This window comes from Brachypodium distachyon, chromosome 4, assembly GCF_000005505.3.
Source record: "Brachypodium distachyon strain Bd21 chromosome 4, Brachypodium_distachyon_v3.0, whole genome shotgun sequence".
In the NCBI taxonomy this organism is placed as follows: domain Eukaryota; kingdom Viridiplantae; phylum Streptophyta; class Magnoliopsida; order Poales; family Poaceae; genus Brachypodium; species Brachypodium distachyon.
The window spans coordinates 20551379-20567991 of record NC_016134.3 but is presented as its reverse complement, the minus strand read 5'-3'; the positions used below and the strand labels follow the sequence as shown (position 1 = coordinate 20567991).

Below are 16613 nucleotides of genomic sequence, written 5' to 3'. Positions count from 1 at the left end.
ACTTTGCCCGTTGTATAATGTGGCATGCTTACATGTTGAGAGAAATCCAATAGTTATGATGATGTGGCATATATGCATACTTGCATGTGTTGTGAGAAATCACATATATAGGAGTCATCCAAAGTAGAGCTTAAACCCACATCACATATATAGTCATCCAAGAAAAGACTACATCCGTACGGGTCAAAGAAAACAATCGAACAATTGATCCCAGTCTCCTCAGATTCTCATTCCAGATCGTTTTTTACTTGTGCCTTGCGACTGTGTTTCACTAGTGCGTGGACCCTCCAGACGTGGGCCCCACAAGGCAGTAACCAACAAGGCCCCCAGTCAGGTAATATTCTACGGATTCTACGGTTTCCTTCCCTATGAAGACCCAAATCGGCACCTCTTTCTCGTCACCTCCCACCTTCCGCACGGATTCCCCGGCCCGTTTCCAAATCCCTCCCTCCCACGTCCCATCTCCATTCCCCATCCTCTTCCCCGGCGACAGGCGTGCGATGGCCGGGGGGAAGGACCACATCTCCCGGCGGCAGGCGCGTGATGCGCGAGGGAGGTTCTCCCGTAGCCCGGCGACGAAGAAGCAGAAGTGGCCGCATCACTCGGAGCAAGAGAGCAACACCCGTTGCTGCGAGCTGGTCGGCGTCGCCCCTCATTGCGGCCTCCACGCCTTTGTCCCGCGATCCGACCCGTGGCCCTGGCCCATCCTCCTCCGCTGGCCCAAGCCGACTGCTGTCCCCTGGGCCTGCAAGGCAGACGCGGGCCGGGGCCCTCGCCGGCATGGCGGATGGCGACGAGGACGAAAATGTCACCGACAACTCCTCCTCGCTTCCCGACCAGGTTGGTCAGATACTGAACTAGGGTTTTGTTTTTCAGTTCAAGTACTATTGTTATTCTACCGTGCTTCCGATTTGTTTTTTTTTCTATTATACTAGTAGTACTTATGTTGTTTAGCCAGATGTTAATCTACCTAGATTTAATTTATAGTGCAAGCTAGTTGTAATATCTAAGAAATTAATTTGCAATTATACGGTGTATTAATCCAGTTGTAATATCTCTGCAATGGATTGATTCTCAAATAGTGCGTGTGAATTAGCTAGATGTATTTTGTATGCAATTAATTTCTAAGCAATTGATTTATTGATGATTGTATATACTGTAGTTAGATTCTTGTTCTTAATTAGTTTTCTTATTTTCCCTGCATAATATATTGGCAGAATATAGAGGTCAATATGTATATACTGTAGTTTACACTTTATAGTATATACTATGCAATTGATTTATTGATGAATGTATATATGCAATTGATTTATTGATGAATGTCTCATGTTTACTTAATGTAGAGTGATTAAACATATTTTGTGTACTTGTAAAAAATAGTTGGCAAAGAACTTGTAATATTTATGACAATATTTGGTTAAGAAATACTTGTGTTATATATATTTCAAATCTAGAAGGAGCAAGAGTTCACTTCGAGAAAATGCGCGTTCTACTACAATGGACCGAGGAGAGCGACGAGTAACCAGAACCAGACACTCTGCCAGGCTACAAGGTGATTAATAAATATGCTACTAGTGCCATTTTCTGAATGAGTGTTTAACAGTTAATTAAAACAAAAGGATGAACTATGTGCTCAGTTCTGCCATTCGGAAATGACAGATTCATCGAATGGCGAAAGAACTTCGGTTGGTTCTGAGGCGCAGGCTGCAGAAGAAACGCAAGGAGGCAGCTAATAAGGGGCCTGATAATAACTAGTTGTTTAATTAGAAGTTCCAGATATTAGTGAACTGATGTTTTCTAAGGGTTATTTTGCTGTCCGGTGATGTATGCATATTGGTTCATACTATGTATGGATCGGTATGCTTCCTATGATGATGCACTATGTGAACATGTTTAAGTGTGTGTGGATGGGTACACTGTGAACCTTTTTAAGTTTGAATTGATGCATGCTTAGAACTGAATGTTGCATGTTTAGTTAATAATATTTTGTTAATTATTGTTGTTGTCAGTTGTTTATTATCTGTATGGAAAATATGGATCAGTGATGCTTTTGACCATGGTTCGTGTGGTTGCACTTTAATCTATATTGCACTAGCTAGCTAGATGGCATGAATCTATATTTGTTCTTGCTTTTACATCATCATGCATATTGTACTTTCTCTACCTCTTGGTCCCACATGTAGCACAAATGTAGTCATAAACAAAATGAGTGTAAGTGAGAGAGGAAGCAAACAAAATTTCTCTCCCTTGCTCCCCTTCTTTTTCTCACTGCCAAGTTCATCGCCCAAATCCTCTGCTACGCTCATCTCGCCCACCCTCTCCCTCCAATCTCGAACGGAATCAATGGAGGGTGCAAAATTTGTCCAAACTGCTCGGATTATGTATAATTACAACATATTCAAAATTACTCAGACCTAAAATCAATTTATGGGTTATTTTCATACAAAAAAAATTAAAAAGATGCCCACCCGGGTTATCTAATTAAGGTGTATGTTTGTTTGCCCAACGATTTCTCCACCGATTTCGCTGGGTTTCTCCATTTATATCCAAACCTCTCCTACGTCCCATCCAAAACCCCTCTCCCCTCCAACGAACCCAATGGCGGGAAAGAAGGAGCATATCTCCCGCCGGCAGCCCTGGGATGCGCTCGGGAGGTTCTCCCGTAGCCCCGTGACGAAGACGGCGTCATGCCATGGTGCCACATCGTGGACGTCGGCCGTTCCTACGACCAAGAAGACGGCGTCGCCCAACCCTGCGAGCCGCCGGGTCTCTCCGCGCACTAGAGTTGTGACTCGTCACGTCGACAAAGCCGACTTGGCGGAGGAGGACGTCCAGCCAGGCGAGAAGGTTACTCTTCAATCAATGAAATCCCTTTTTCTCGCAAAAAAAAGTTTCAGTAGTAGTTGTACTACTTCCGTTGTTTCACCTGTAGATGTACTTTTTATTATCTAACTTGGTTTATTTTCATAAACATGCATTTACTAATATTAACAAGTTGAATGAATAGATTTATCTTTTCAAAAGTTGCATGAATGTACTTAAGTGAAACAAATTTGTATCTATAGTAAGTACTTAAATTGCATTTGATCAAATGCAGTATATTAACGAGGTGGGGTTCCTATGCTACCCGAAGATAACCATTTCGGTGTGTGTATATATATATATATATGCTAACTTATGATCTTGTGAAATGACAGCTTCATGCTATGGCCGAGAAATTTCGTGTGATGCTCAAGCGGAGGGCGAAGAAGATTTTCAAGAACTAGTGCAGATCGAATGCACCATGTTATAATAACTAGTGGTTACTCCACACGTTGCTGCGAATATTAAAGAACAATCCATCTACCCATGAGTAGTGTAAGAATGTGATGCAGTGTAAGAATGTGATGAATATTGTAATACTCAAACAATTACAGAATAAAAGCATTGTGCTAAAACACTTCAGAATTTGGATAACATTTTATTACTCAAACAACTATTGGCATTGTGTTAAAACATATTCAAACAACTACATAATAAAAGCATTGTGCTAAAACACTTCATAATTTGGCTAAACAGCCATGGGCATTGTGTTAAAACATATCCAAAGTAACCACGTTACAGCATAAAGCTAACAAAGTTTATTAACGATGTGCGTCAGTGCCCACGAAAGGATCATTGCGCAGTATTGATGCTCCTGTAAACCCGGCATCACTTGCTGTCCTCTGAAGATACCTTTTCTTCAGTTCTGTATCAGGAACATGAGAAAGTCATCATCAAATCCAGGACACTGAATTATATAAAGCAGAGATGAAGTGGCGAAAATCAGTTCCATAAATAAACAATCTAATTACATTACCAGCTAACTATGGTTACAGATCCAAAAGAACAGCGGAGAGAAGGAATAGTTCAGTCAGAACTCAATACATGACAACACACAACACATTCTTATGACAAACCGACGACATTAGCTATACATCAAGACAAAAGAGTGTCATCTGGACGTAATAACAGCTGCTAAGAACTTTTTATGAAAAGAATAGCTACCTTGGTTTGTTGAGTCTGTTCACGTCATTGTCGTTGTCAAAATCAAGTTGTCTCTTTGTTTTTGACTTGTCTTCTCTCTGTTTGGGAGGAGCTGCGGCTGGTGTACTAACATTGCATTTGAAAGTGCGGGAAAAAAAGTAAGTATATAAAGAGAAGCATGAATAATTTCAGAAGCACAATGTGTAGGTAATATGTACCTAAGTAGGTCATCAACAGCAGAGTCTGCAGTTTGTTCGGATGTATTTTCCCTTGGAAGAACTGTTGGTGGTGTACTAAATCTGCAATTGCAGGAAAACAAACAAGTGTAGAAACAGGAGGCTGCATAAGTTTAGATGGATAAATTGTAGAGCTCTTCAGAAGTGGCTGTGATGTTCTCCTGTACAGAGTTCTAGGAGAATTAAAATACCATCATTAGAGTTAGGGATTATGTGATAAGACGGAATTAATTATATAGAGAGTAATATTTGATGGTCTTATACATTTACCTGGCTGGTATCATCATGAATCTTGTAACTCTTTTTCAGGACATGATTGATCGAGAATCTAGAAAAATATTTAGGATTCATTCCTATTGAGAAAAGCCTTTTCTTCCCAATAGCTTTTTCAAGAGCTACTGCATGATCTGATGCATCTATCTTCATGTTTTGGGAGGCTTGCATAGCAGTTTGCTCAAGTAAATCCTCAGCTACAAAACTGAAAGCAATTGTCTCCATGCTTGCTGTGTCATCCATGACCTTGAGAGAAAGCTTGTACCTATATAAGAATAATACGATGGGCAATAGGTGGATAGGAATTCCATAAACAGAATAATGATGTAATAAATAGGTTAGTAAGTGAGGTGATACATTGGTTTGGGGTTTGAAAGAGGACATGAGCATCTGGGTGTGTCCGAATTGTTGTTGTACCCTTCACCACAACTTTTGCAGACTTTGTAATACCTTTTATTGGATGGCAGCAAAGCTTATACCATCGCAATGCAACTGAATGAAGCACCTCCCTTGGTGTAATGCAGATCAAATTTAGAAAAGTCTAATATAAGGCAAAGATGAAACATTTTACAATGAGGAATATATATTAGAAGTTATGTATATATATATATAGAACTATTAAAAGGAGAAGGCACCTCGAAAGATGAAATTGGCAGCGTAGATATTTCTTCCAGCTTGTAGAGTTTGCCTGCTGCTTGTAAGGGAGTCACATGGGTAATTTATGGCTGTTGTTGGCACAAAACCGGAACTTCCCATTGATAACTTGAAAGTAGAAATATGCATGATTGCATGTTAGTTAATGGAAAAGAATGTGAACCATTTGTTATAAAAGTATTGATGAACCTTTTTTTATACTGTTCAACTTTTGGTATTTCCATGTCAATGTATATTTTGGTAGCTGAACTTGAAGAGGCCTCAAGTTTATCTGTATAGTAATAAATTCCATGAGATGCTTCGGGTTAATCAATAAAGTCATAATGCAATAGAAATCGTAATTTCCTAAGAACCTACCTAAATACTTTCCAATGGTCAGGCCAGCAAAAACACAAACAACAATCTTCCCATCTGATTTGCTGAGGACTGCGCTTTCGTCAAATGTTTCACCATCCTCGCCCCAAAGGTTTATTTCCTGTGTTTGTTCACTACAAAGAGAAAATAGTGCATTTAGATAAACAGAAGTGAAAAATACATGGGAAAAAAGACTTACTCTTGGTTACGGATATGTATCTTCCTGAGCTTGTACTGAGACGTTGGGCTAGCGCAGTCGTATGGGTCAACGTAGCTAATGACTCCAATCAAATCTGTTTGAAAAAAACATGTAGAAATTGGATTGTTGGTTGGGAAAAGATGTATCATCACGAAATTTGTTAAGCAATACCTAGAAGGGGTTTGGATTGATTGTCTTTTGACGGAAGCTGATCAAACTGGGAGAAATCAAAGGCAAATCGAGGAATACTCGCTCCTCGCGACTGCATTAGATGGACCTTCGAGCTTGTTTTAAACTGAAGCATGTAGCTTTGGTGGTGGTAAATGAACTTCTTGTATGTAGCATGAACATCACTAACATCTGTCAACATGTAGACAGAACCCAGAGAGAGCAGTGGACAAAATTGTTTTTCAACCTTTTTGGGTATGGTTATCTGTACCATAGCACCCTGCAATAGTGACATTGGTTAAAGAGAAAGCAATGCAAGGCTAACACTTTAAATGGAAAAAGGACAGGAATTACAAAATTTAGTGAGTAAGTACATCTACATGCATTTGTTTGATGCACATGTACTTGGATTTATAAGCTATAGCTTATGGCAGATGGCACACAGATCTTCTGAAATGAATGGAGAAAGATTGGGAACACGTTCATGATTGTAATTCCAATATGTTCATGATTGTTGCGCGGTTGCAGGGAGAGATTATTACTCCGTGATAAATACGTCCATCCACCTCGGCCGAATGAATCAATTGACGTGCACAGGATATGAACATTTAAGAGGGAAATAATGAAAGGTATGCCAAGCAATGAATCGTGGAGTAAACGGGAACCTGGAAAATAGCTGTACAACATCACTCCCTAAACCCTAGGTTCTGATTCTATGCCTCAAAGATGCAAGAAATTTCAGAAAGTTACCAGTACTGGACAGGTGGACATGATCAGATGGAATGAGCAAATATGCTAGGTAAATCTTGCCCAAGACCCAATAATCCCACTATTTGATAGGTGAGTACAGGTGTTCAGATTATGTGCAGGCCAAATGAGGCAGAGTTTGAGTGATTTGCTGTGTCAGGTCCACACTTGAACAATCATGCCAACACTCTCGACAGGAGCAAAAGGATATAACTGAAATTCAGCTAAACAAAGAATGCAGTTTCTGTCCCCTTCGGTTATCAGATTACTATTCTTAAACGGCTGGACCAAAATGCATGAAACTTGGCAGATATGTAGTTCTATGAGTCCTCAACACGCTGTAAAAATTTCAGCTCAATCTGACATCATTTGACCCCTCAAACCGACAATATCCCAACACTGCGCATCTCTGAAGTTCCAGCAAACAGATCTGACGAAACCACTCACTAATCCGGCTCAGAATTAAACATCTAGCAACATCAGATCCAAAACACTTCGACATAAATACATAAAATGGGTGTTTTCAGTTAACATACGAAAAAAGATCATCGTCTAATCATTGCCATCACTGGTGTTTCAGTTAAAATGCAGCCCGGGTGGTATGCAATTGCAGGTGCAGGCACTGGAAGATTGCAAAAATATGCAGGTGCTCGAATTACAAAAAGGAAAGAATAAAACCAAATCATGCAGTGCAGAGATATAGTCAGCAAACTAACAATTAGATCATCTATTTCGTTACAATAGCCCTCTCTGAAATAAGATTCGATGATCCAAAAGCACTTCTGGGAAATATCGACAACAAAAGCAAACCAGTGTGCTTTCTGGGATATATATATTGAGCTAAATTAGAAGGAGAAGAGCTAAATTGTCGCTGCTCATACAGAAAAGCATATGGCAAAGCCAGAAAATAGAAATCATTGAACAATCATGCCAACACGTATCAGGATTGGGAATCGCATTCGTCAGCGGCAGTAGCCTACTAACTGTATACCGTGACAAATTATAGAACACCAGATTCAAATATGATGACAAAGCATTAGGCCATCATTCCTGGTATTAGCACTTCAGGAATTACGGAAACTCGTGATCCAATTTGACCATAATACTGGTTGTGACCCTGTAAGAATATGAACTCATCTGAACTTCTAGGAATGAAATTTTTCCCACTACAGAGTACAGAAAGGAGCTCTGTTCTTCTTCAGTAAACTACAGGAGCTCCCTGCCCTTTCGAGGTTTTCCTTAAAAAAGATTTGATGAACAAATCGTTTGTGCGCCATTTTGAAATGCACGCACTGCCAATATAAGCTGTTTTAGTGCGAGATTATAAATTATTACATGGAATGAAGCAGGATAATAAACGACATGGCTGGGGGCTGTTCAACAGGCGGATAGTTGGACTCTGATTAAACTTGGTGAACTGTTGTTGTTTCTGGTTGTATGAGATCTGGTTATAGTCGCTAGCATGTCATCTATAAAAATCACTTCCCTAACTTATGCAAAAATAAAATTATAATAGTTTTTACTAATTGGGGTTCAAAATGTGTTAATTTATTTGAAGAAGGCAAAACAGAGGCAGCAGGAACTCAGGAAATCAAGCTCAGAATATGCTAAACTAAAAATTGGATTGATGCTACTTACATCTTCTGCAAGAAGTACTCCATCAATGCTGAGCAAAGAATCAGTAGTCTTGGCGTATTTATTTTTTGCATCCCATAGCCGTATGAGCCGGCCGAAAACTTTACAATTTTGTTGTCCTACAGTAATGTCTCCAAACTTTGTAGGAGATCCCATGGCTGATGTATATCTGGAAGAACACATCGTTATATCATTTTGTCTACACAATTCAAGCATGTAATATTGATAGAACAACATAAAAGTAAAATGAAAGTTAAATGCTTTGAAGGTAATGAAAACAAAGATAAGTGCCCAAGATACCTTTCTGATTTAATGTGGTTGTCTATTTATTTGACTGAAGACATCATGGTACACTACATTATGAGTGCAGTTGGCATGTGATGAAGGACTATTTTCAATAAGCACACGCAAGCCATTGGGGGATGTTACCCGTGAGAAAGCGACATATAATTGTCCATGAGAGAAAACTGGGGTTGGTAAATAAACACAGACTCTATTGAGAGTTTGCCCTTGACTTTTATTTATTGTCATGGCATATGAAAGCCGTACAGGGAACTGCCTGCGTTTCAGTTTGAAGGGCCATCTAGATTGAGTAGACGTGGTGACAATGCGTGGGATATAAACCCTCGTACCTTTAGCCTTTCCAGTAATTATTTCTCCTTCAATTATACGTTTAGTAAGCTGTGTAACTATGAGCCTAGTTCCATTACAAAGACCACGGGAGGCGTCAAGGTTACGCAAAATCATTATGGGCACTCCTATTTTCAGATGCAAGACATGATCCGGAAGCCCGTTCATTGAAATTGTATTCAGAAATTCAGGGGGATACAATGCTTCTAAAGTTGAATGGTTGGAAGAAGCATCATCAATAGTGTCTGCACTGTAATATGACATCTCATTTGCTTCAAGTTCAGAAATCATTCTGGTATTTATCTGGGAAACAACCTCATTTGTGGGAGCTAAAATGGCACGGTCACAATAGTACGAAGCTGCATTTTCTTGTTGATGTCTAGAGTTATATACAAAGGAAATCAAGCCATCGAGATTTCTACAATGGGATGGGAGGAGTAGAGATTGTGGGATCGGTATGAATGCATTTTCAGGCTCATTTTCAATTGCAATGTAAGGTTCTGTACCATCCCCTGCTCTTAACAGCCATTCAGCAAATATCCTGAGGTTCTCTCTATCGGAGGGTGAGAGAGATCGTGAAGCAAGCCTCATATTTTCGGTCAAGTGGAGAACTGTACACTCATGCCATGTATAAGAATTAACAATGCAAGCCTTCAAAATATGACCCTTTTTTGCATTTGGGATAACTGGAAGAGTTTGCCGAAAATCTCCACTAAGGACAGCAGTTATGCCACCAAATTGTTTGTTCTGTGAGTCTGGTCTAATATCTGACAGCATATCTCTAAGTGTGCGGTCAAGTGCCTCAAAACAATATCTGTGATTAACAGGCACTTCATCCCATATAATTAGCGATGTCTTCTGGATAAGTTCAGCCAAGTTTGTATTTTTCTTAACATTGCACATAGAATTTTGATGGATTTCCAACGGAATTTTAAAGCGCGAATGGGGTGTTCTACCACCTGGAAGTAAGAGCGATGCAATTCCAGAGGATGCAACCGCCAAAGCTATTTTCCCTTGGCTTCTTACAAAGTTGAGCAATGTTGTCCATAAAAAGGTTTTCCCAGTTCCTCCGTACCCATACACAAAGAATGTTTGGCCTGATGTATTTAGGGCAGATGTAGAAATAGCATCAAAGACACTTTTCTGACTGCTATTAAGTCTAGGAATATCCTCCGATACTGATGTAGACAGATGAGTAGCATCATAGCTTATTTCATCTAACAACAACCTATTTTCCGTGGAAGAACTGCCAATATCATCTGGTAGTGGTAAATTGAAATGTGACAGAGAATACCCAGCATCTCTAAGCAATTTATCCAATTCAAAGAGGAGAAAAGAGAGAACAATTTATGGAGATGAATTGGCTCTCAGCAGAGGGTTCCAATTTATTTTACATGTACTGTCTTCGCTCATGGATGAGACATGTTCATCGAAAAGCCTCTTTGGATTTGTAACCTCACAGAATAGAAGCATTGTGACAAAAAGTTGTAGTAGCTGAGGAACAGTAGCCCATTGCGCTGCATCTGTGAGAGCACGGGACCATTCTTGATCATCCCCAAGAAGGCGTAAAGATTCGCAGGCTGCACGGTAGGTTGGGCATTCGTGGTTCCCTATAGTGCGGATTTCAGAAAAGGACTTTGAACCCTTGACAACATAGAGCAACATGCGAAGGTAAAAAAGCTCTCCTTGTGCAGGGCTGACATTAGCTACACGGCCAATTTTTCTTTGGGAACCTTTACGCACATCCCAATATTTTGTATGTTTGTTGGAATGCCAAGTCCAGTGCTCAGGAAACTCAATATAAGTGTGCTGCTGAGTAGCTGAGGATCGTCTATTGGCCTCTAGCCAGGCAGTGAGTTTAGTTTTCAGGTTCTCTGGATTTGAAATTACTTCTTCAAGGTTATCATCTTCTACATAGACCACATTATTTTCTAATGGCAGATGGACAGGAAGGCGCTCGACTGATGGGTCAGTATGATGAATATCATACTGAAATATGCGCCATGCTACCTCATGTGGGGTGACATAACGACACTCAAGATAGTTATTGATTTCATTGATATTTTGGCCAATGCTTCTATAAAATCCAACTCTGGAACAGTCAAACCCTTTTGTGACATATTTGAAAAGATACTTGTGCATACCATCATGGTTGACCCTTTCTACATTTATATGAGCCTGATATTTAACAACCAAATCCACATTATGAGAAACAATAAATCTGTTGTCAATGTTTATTCCATTTCTATTTACGACCATCCAATTGTTAGGCCGAGCATACTGAGCAAAACCCTTGCTGTCTATACTGGTTTTTTCACAAAACTCGTTAGGGAAATTTTTTGAGCATTTTCCCTCAGACATGCAAGATGCGTTGGATTTCAGAGGGCCACATGGACCATGAATCATAAAAGAAGAAATTGCTTCATATCCAATTGGATCAGTTGTTGGGCCTGGCAACTGAGCAGAGATGTACAAATCAATTTTCTCGGCATCTAGAGGTTCTTCGCTGGCCAACCATAATATAATATGAACATGTGGGAGACCACGTTTTTGAAATTCGATTGTGTACACAACTGAAAAAAAATTAAATGACCATTTTTATATGTCAGTGATATCATAATAAATCGAGTAACATGTATGGACATGAACCGAAACAATACCTGCATTTATGGGACCAAAAAATTTCTTTTTTTTTATGTCATCCATTAAATGATTCAATTTCATTTTGAAAACCCGGTCTACAATGTCAGGTCTATCAGAAGGTTGTTGCCCAGGGAAAGATGCCAACGCTTCTGCAATCTCCGGCCAAGCAGGGTTTGACGTGAATGTGATAAATAAATCTGGGCAGCCATATTTTCTACAGATAGCAATACAGTCTTGATAGTTTTGATAAAGATAGCGAGGACCTCCAGTGAAAGAAGAGGGCAAAATAACCCATTGCCCGGCTGAAGACCCAGAAGTAACGCCACTTGATACAGAATTAGCCAAAGAGTTATAAGGTGCTGATCTATATTTTCGCTGGAAACTTGGTTTTCTGTAATGCCCTATCCGATCCCCCTCAACACAACAATAAGCATCAACTTCATAACTTTGTGTCAATCGCTTGCCTTTCAATGGAGTGTTGAAGTCCTCAGTCCTATCATGGAACCTATAACAATAGTACTCTAGCATTGTTGCTTTCTTGCGACGTAGATTTTCAGATCCAGGGGTTTGCTGATATACTAATGATTCATGATAACCATCTTCTCTATATGGAAATAAGAGAGGATACTGCATGGACATAAATTTACGGTGTTTCCCATTTATTTGTTGAAGGCCTGCTGAACGATCTTCCACTATAAGGTCACTACCAATGTCAGTTGCTCCAACGTCACTCACAATCAACCCCACAACCTCGGATGCAACCGGAGCACTAAATATATCACCATGAGCATCGACATCACCAAATATCCTAATACGGTAGTGGTCGGAGGATGTATATCCATCTAACCTTTCACGGGCACTTCTGAAAAGCTGGACAATAGGGTTATTTATGTCAAGCATTCTTATGAGAGAGGCAACTATCCCTTGATTAGCATGAAAAGAGCCCTGGCTAGAAGAAGCAACGTTTATCCTGTTGGTGATCTCATTTTCCGTATCATATATATAAAGCTGGCAATATTCGGGTGGATGACCGTCACATGGACGCAGTGTACCGATACGATGACAAACTTGTCCGCTAATCTTGAAAACATATGGCCCATGTCCATCATTTATAGACTCAATAACCTTAGCCCCCATTGAAGTCATAGCAAACATGGCATTGTATTGCTGAATATGCTCAAAAAAGTGTCTTGAAGTTGAACTGGTCTGTGAAGTCAACAAATCCATAAGGGGCTGTGGAGGTGGGGCATAAGGCGGAAGCTTGATTCTACCTCCTTTGCAACATAAATTATAGGATGGGTTTGATGTATTTCTGTCTCTCATCGTACCAGAAGAAGGAATGGCAATGCACACAATTATGCTGAGGGCCTCCAAGATATAAAGGTGTAAAAATTGTTCCTGAAGGTGTTCTTTTTTCAGAAGGCTAGGAATATCAAACCTACGTCGATGATGGTGGGTTGGGCTTGTGACAGAAACAGAAGGCTCTGGTAGCTGAACAAAAACATTTTGTGCCATAGATGAGCTTGGTGTGTTCATATTTTGTTCAATAGACGAAGAAGAAGCCCCAGATGCATTTGATAGCCTGCGCCTACAGCGAGATCCAGCAGCAGCAGCCCGAGTTGGAGTAGGCACTGGATCAGGCGATGTCGTGCGCCGACGACGGCCACATCGACCTCGTGGAAGCCCACGTTGCGGTGGAAGACGGGAAGAACTTTCCCCACTGTCCATACTGGCAGGGACATGATCGATTGTTTTTAAACAGAGTTTTACAATTTATTTACTGTCCAAACTAAAGACCGACAGCTACAATGCATTATCTATCCACTGCATATTTGGTTTCATAATTATAATAAACCAATCTACAGCTCGGTCAGATGAAATTAAGGCTCACTTTATAACAGAATTACGATGGAAAATTAAATGGCTGATGTCAAATCAGTTTCATTCTTCATTATAATGGCTGAGTAAAGAGGTGGGGGGGGTTCCAGGACAGTTTTTAGGGCATGTAACATCTTTTTCATTGAATCTCTAACACTTTTGATGCAGCTATAAAACGTGAGATATGAAAGTAAACTTATTCCATTATGCTACACATCCAGTGTTCTTTGTTCAGCTGCATAGGGAGCATCCACATGAAAACAGCAGGTATGTATATATGAAAACCTTAATTTCTTTTTTAATACTCATCTCAATGCACTTTCTCCCTAATATTTTCCCTGCAGGATGTCAATTAATTCAGAGAGGCAAGCTCAGAAGAAATTTACTGAAGCAATTCAAGAGATAAGGGACACTAAATCGCCACCGGTGTATCTAACTTTCAAAAACATATCTTCTCATGCCACAACCCCAAAGTTTGATCATCCATCCGTCGACATTGAGTTCATGAAAAATGGGACACTACATTTCCAGGTTTTTCCTATGGAAGAACCAACTCAGAGGAACACCAACATGTAATTCATCTTACATAAGTACTTCTCTTTGATATCCTATAATATTTATTTGACTCAACTGCAATCCAGTTGTCTTTTTGGCATGAACATAAGCATTCAACTTTATATGAATCCAAATTTTATAAGACAAAAGAATAACACAAAAAAAAGATCTGGAGTACATACCGTCAAGAGAGAGTTCGCTAATATAGATGAAATCAATTCACACAAAAATCCGACATAATTTCGCTTGCTGCTGCTGCGCTCGAACTTCAGAAACACAAATAAATCTGAGAAAGCGGCCTGCAAATCCCTGACAAAAATAACCAATTCAACATCCCACGAGCACACAATCTGGATAGAAACCTAAGATGGGAAGTCCCAAACCTTGGAATGGCTCCTGGAATCCAGCAAGACGCCGGGGTGAGGAAGAACCGCGTGGAAGGGACTAAATAGAGCACGCCCCATGGCCGCCATTAATACCGACCCGAAGTCCCTGCAAATTCAGGTGTAGTGGCTGCCGTTTCTGCTGCAAATGAAAGGGGAATGAAAGCAGCGGTTACAGAGCGAGGGCGGAGGTGGAGCGACGGCTGAATTTGACCGCAAATCACAAAGCAAAAATCACAAAGCAGAAAATTGAGAACATTTGTTACGTGTCAACACCAACCGGGACAATTGCGCAAGATTGGGTACCTTCGAGTTTCAGAAAAAAGAAATCAGAAAAAAAAATGTGTATCTTCGCAGACGGTGCTCGGCGGCGGGGACGACGCTCGGCGGCAGCTGGGGCTGAGCCCGAGCCCGTGGGCGGCGGGGATGCGGTGGTCAGGTATGAGCCCGGGGGCGGCGGGGACGGCGGCCGGCGGCGGCCGGAGACGCGGCGGTCGGGACGGAGCTAGTGGGCAGCGCGACGACAGGGGACGCGGCGTTCGGGGGCGGAGCCAGTGGGCGGCGGGGACGCGGCGGTCGGGGCTGATACGGGGACGGCGGTCGGCGGCGGCCGGGGCTGAGTCCCGGGGCGGCGGGGACTGAGCTAGGCGGTTGCAGCCCGCAGCGTCGGGCCGGGGATGCAGCGGTCGGGGCGGAGCAGTGGGCGCCGGGGACGCGGCAGTCGGGGCTGAGCCCGGGGGCGGCGGGGTCGGCGGCGGCCGGGGCTGAGGGGATTGAGCTCAGCAGCTGCAGAGCGCAGCTTGAGCGGTCAGACTAATCAGAAGCTGCCGGCAGGTTGACGCGGGAGGGACTAGAAAATGGAATTATGAGACGCTCACGTGGACGGCTTGCATGTGCAGTTGCAAAATTTACTGCAGTTAGTGGATTTAAGCTTTATAAAATTTATAGATTAGTTGAAATGTCGTGATCTGTTCGAACTATGTCAAGTTTGTTTGAATGATATCTTGTGCCATGTGTAATGGTGCGTTGCAAGTTACTTACCTAAGTTGAATGATATCTTGTCCATCATCTCGACTGATTGTTTTTTAATTGCGATTTTTATTTAAATTTGAATTTGAACTGTGAACAAAGATGTTTGGATCTAGGTGAACTTAACTTGTAATGTTAAGTATATTGCACTCCATTCCCTTGGGGTCCCTAGTTGTAATGTCAATGATTCCCATCCCCTAAACTTTTTGGCAGTGAAATTAGTACTCAGGCTGGTACTTTTTGGCAGTGAAAAATGAACACATGGATGCACAAGTGAACAAGACAAAAGTGAGCATTGAGACAGAAAGAAAATAGCACTAGTACTTGTCTACATCGAACATAAAGACAGGCAGGCATGTAGTTCAGGGAAGGGAATCCCACCATAGTACTTCCAGGCTTACATCCCAACATACAAAAAACAATAGTACTAGTACTTCCAGGCTACATCCCAACGCAAGGACATCTCAGAATGGTAGTGGGGTCGATGGATGGGCGCTCAAGTACCACCTGAGCCCCAGGTGCCTTGCCCTCTTTGACTCAGCATGTGGATCCCCCGGCTGGTAAAAACTTGCAGTGGTTGAAGACGTTGATGAAAGTAGTGTTGATGACTCTGTTACAAAATGTGCAGCTGTAGATGCCATCCTCAATCGGCACCCAGATTCCCAGGATGAGCAGGTCGAAGATTTCCTCAGCTATCTCCTTGATGGATTCTAGATCGTTGTAATCAACATCCCGCATATGGGCAGGCTCATCGTCCTGTCACAACCATCAACACCATATGTACAAGGGATCAAAATGGTACAGTAGATACAAAATGCACGAAAAAAGAAAACGCAAATGGACTAGTTGGTACCGTCGGTTCGTGTTGAAGCTTCTTGACCTGATCAACTTCATCAAGGGTGATCATCTTCCAGCTGCCCGCAATATCTGTGGGAACCCGGAATTAACTTTCAGACCCTTTGCTAAGTTTCATCAGTCCAGGATCAAGTTGATGAACACAGGCGAAATGACTAACATTGCACAACACTTAAGATAAAACAAAGATTTATTATTAATATACCCAATGGCTTACAAAGTGTAATGTCTCATGACATTGTTATAATCAGAAAACAACGGAAACTAAAATGCGTAGCGACTCCATCTCAGCCACAGGTAGTTGATGTAGTCCTCATGACCTCACTCCTTAGATCCTCCTAGTATTCATAATCGGCATCCTTATCTTCA

The 16613-nt window shown here is 41.4% G+C and overlaps 2 protein-coding genes and 2 long non-coding RNA genes across 13 annotated transcripts; 1 reads left to right on the top strand and 3 right to left on the bottom strand.

The window, feature by feature from the left end:
* Positions 1-351: 351 nt before the first annotated feature.
* On the top strand, positions 352-2001 carry LOC100840968. Of its 2 annotated transcripts, none has more exons than XM_014902133.2 (3): positions 352-840; positions 1458-1552; positions 1660-2001. In XM_014902133.2, exons 1-3 carry the CDS (start codon positions 544-546, stop codon positions 1694-1696), a joined length of 429 nt encoding a protein of 142 aa, XP_014757619.1. In that variant the 5' UTR covers positions 352-543; the 3' UTR covers positions 1697-2001. The 2 variants fall into 2 exon arrangements, with proteins under 2 accessions (XP_014757619.1, XP_014757618.1); XM_014902132.2 differs by having other exon boundaries at positions 358-840; positions 1455-1552.
* Positions 2002-3440: 1439 nt separating this feature from the next.
* On the bottom strand, positions 3441-15173 carry LOC104584548. Of its 9 annotated transcripts, none has more exons than XR_002966408.1 (14): positions 14667-15172; positions 14361-14502; positions 14160-14286; positions 8275-8440; positions 5893-6169; positions 5722-5815; positions 5526-5656; positions 5358-5439; positions 5150-5276; positions 4872-5055; positions 4512-4779; positions 4224-4414; positions 4027-4131; positions 3441-3727 (listed from the first exon to the last, which is right to left on the bottom strand). It is a non-coding gene; the product is annotated as an uncharacterized LOC104584548 (long non-coding RNA). The 9 variants fall into 9 exon arrangements; XR_002966409.1 differs by having other exon boundaries at positions 14361-14499; XR_002966413.1 differs by having other exon boundaries at positions 4965-5055; positions 14361-15173.
* On the bottom strand, positions 10226-13303 carry LOC100839430. Its single transcript, XM_024463526.1, has 2 exons — positions 11562-13303; positions 10226-11474 (listed from the first exon to the last, which is right to left on the bottom strand). Exons 1-2 carry the CDS (start codon positions 13270-13272, stop codon positions 10249-10251), a joined length of 2937 nt encoding a protein of 978 aa, XP_024319294.1. The 5' UTR covers positions 13273-13303; the 3' UTR covers positions 10226-10248.
* A 543-nt stretch (positions 15174-15716) lies between the features above and the next one.
* Positions 15717-16613, bottom strand: LOC112272385. Its single transcript, XR_002966111.1, has 3 exons — positions 16450-16613; positions 16243-16316; positions 15717-16145 (listed from the first exon to the last, which is right to left on the bottom strand). It is a non-coding gene; the product is annotated as an uncharacterized LOC112272385 (long non-coding RNA).

Bases quoted from the DNA above. Each gene is read 5' to 3' on its own strand.
- LOC100840968 (XM_014902132.2), top strand. From the start codon at position 544: ATGCGCGAGGGAGGTTCTCCCGTAGCCCGGCGACGAAGAAGCAGAAGT. The intron at 841-1,454 runs GTTGGTCAGATA...TTTCAAATCTAG, and splicing joins CCTCCTCGCTTCCCGACCAG to AAGGAGCAAGAGTTCACTTC. The intron at 1,553-1,659 runs GTGATTAATAAA...CGGAAATGACAG, and splicing joins ACACTCTGCCAGGCTACAAG to ATTCATCGAATGGCGAAAGA.
- LOC100839430 (XM_024463526.1), bottom strand. From the start codon at position 13,272: ATGGACAGTGGGGAAAGTTCTTCCCGTCTTCCACCGCAACGTGGGCTT. The intron at 11,475-11,561 runs GTATTGTTTCGG...ATTTTTTTTCAG, and splicing joins TTTTGGTCCCATAAATGCAG to TTGTGTACACAATCGAATTT.